The following is a 1,608-nucleotide window of genomic DNA, read 5'->3' on the forward strand; positions in this document are numbered from 1 at the left end:
TTCTGGCAACCCTTCTCCGATGTTGGTTGATACGGTGTCGTTGACAGAGGAAGCAAACTGGGCCGCACCTGAACATGGTTGAGCCAAACAACACATTGAGCGCATGTCAGTCACACTTGCACCAGCGCACTCGAGTTGTAAGGTTTCTCTCCTCTTTTTGCACACATGCACACACACGCAAACAACAGACAGACACAGACAGACACACGCACACACACACACACACCCATACACACACCCTTTGAGAAGACGGACCAGCCCGTCCTGAGACTGCTCATGGCGTCCTCCAGCAGCTTGTCTGCCTGTATGTCCTGCGATGACGACGACGATGTGTGTGCACCGGACGACCCAAAGCCGCGCATCGGCCTCGTGTCCTGAGAGCAGAGAGGAGTCAGGCGGCGTGAGCCAAAGGGAGGTGAGGTGGTTTGGGTGAGGAGAGAACATGGAGCGGGAGTAGGACAAGGAGAAAGAGGAAAAGCAGTGGTTGTGCGAGTGACATTTTGGTATTCCATGCCACATCGTTGAGGGCACAACGCACCTCGTTTGCAACCTCGTACTCTGATCGAGCGTTTGTGATCGATTGCGTCCTGTCGCAGGCGTGCAGTCCGCCAGAAGCACGCGCGGGCGTGAGCGCGGGGCAAGCACAAAGCAACGGCATTGCACGCATCGCAGCCGCGCATAGGCAGAAACAAGGCAGACACAGGCACTGTCACAACCACACAGACACAGACACACGCACGGACACACAGACACACAGACACTCGACACGCTATGCTTACGCTGGAGGGACCCAAGATTGAGCTGGGCTCGTGGCCTCGTTCCATTTGTCCCCTCGCGCCTCCGTTGCAATCATGTCGCGGTAGAGTGCTGTCAGCACGGGGACGTGAACGTGTGTGCATGGATGTGTGTTGGCACACGTGCGTGTATGTGCGTGCGTGTGTTGGCACATGTGCGTGTGCGTTCGTGCGTGCGTTGAAAAGCGGTGAGTGTTGATGGTGCAATGCGATCAAAGGTCCAAAGGGGGACGCGTTGCGCAGAATTCACATGCACATGGGAGTATGATAATCTCACCTGCAGCTTTCGTGTTGTACTTCTCTTGCATGGTGGCGCCTTCGGGCGGAGATGCACAAGGCGAATTTGTAGAGAGGCAGAGGCAGAGAGAGAGAGAGTGTGTGTGTGTGAGTGAGAGAGAGAGATGTATAGAGGCAGAGAGAAACGGACAGAGAGACAGAGAGAGATGCAGGGAAGAATGACGTCCACACACGAACACACACACACACACACACACGAACATACACGCCTGTGTGTGGTCCATTGATGTGCCCTTACTGCGAGGTACGTCGCGTGCATCGAACCATTCCTGTAATCGCTTGTTCCCACCAATCTTCATGCGTTCGAGCTCCTCATCCTGGCGTTGAAGCAAAGGAGAGACAGGTAATGATGAGTTGGGAAGATGCGCGCGCGAGTCCAACTCAACCGTGCGGTGCGTGTGCGTCAAGGCGAAGAGAAGAGGGCGTTTGCATGCAACACCCGCCACGCACCTTCCACTTGTCCATGGAGAGGCTGCGGACGAAGCTGAGGTGAACACCAAGGGAACGATGGACGCCA

The 1,608-nt window shown here is 55.7% G+C and overlaps 2 protein-coding genes across 2 annotated transcripts in view; one reads left to right on the top strand and one right to left on the bottom strand.

The window, feature by feature from the left end:
- Positions 1-378, top strand: part of PTSG_03542 (ribosomal protein L3) — a gene marked incomplete at its 3' end in the record, with an annotated part of 3,082 nt that extends 2,704 nt beyond the window's left edge. Inside the window, exon 3 of the mRNA XM_004995217.1 lies at positions 250-378. Within this exon, the coding sequence (XP_004995274.1) occupies positions 250-378 (129 nt within the window). The remainder of the gene's footprint in view (positions 1-249) is intronic.
- Positions 379-775: 397 nt separating this feature from the next.
- On the bottom strand, positions 776-1,556 carry PTSG_03543 (uncharacterized protein; the record flags this gene model as incomplete). The annotated part of the gene is made up of 4 exons (XM_004995218.1): positions 776-867; positions 1,072-1,110; positions 1,330-1,408; positions 1,542-1,556. 4 exons carry the CDS (start codon positions 1,554-1,556, stop codon positions 776-778), a joined length of 225 nt encoding a protein of 74 aa, XP_004995275.1.
- Positions 1,557-1,608: the final 52 nt, after the last annotated feature.

Source organism: Salpingoeca rosetta (genome assembly GCF_000188695.1).
Source record: "Salpingoeca rosetta unplaced genomic scaffold supercont1.8, whole genome shotgun sequence".
Classification (NCBI taxonomy): domain Eukaryota; class Choanoflagellata; order Craspedida; family Salpingoecidae; genus Salpingoeca; species Salpingoeca rosetta.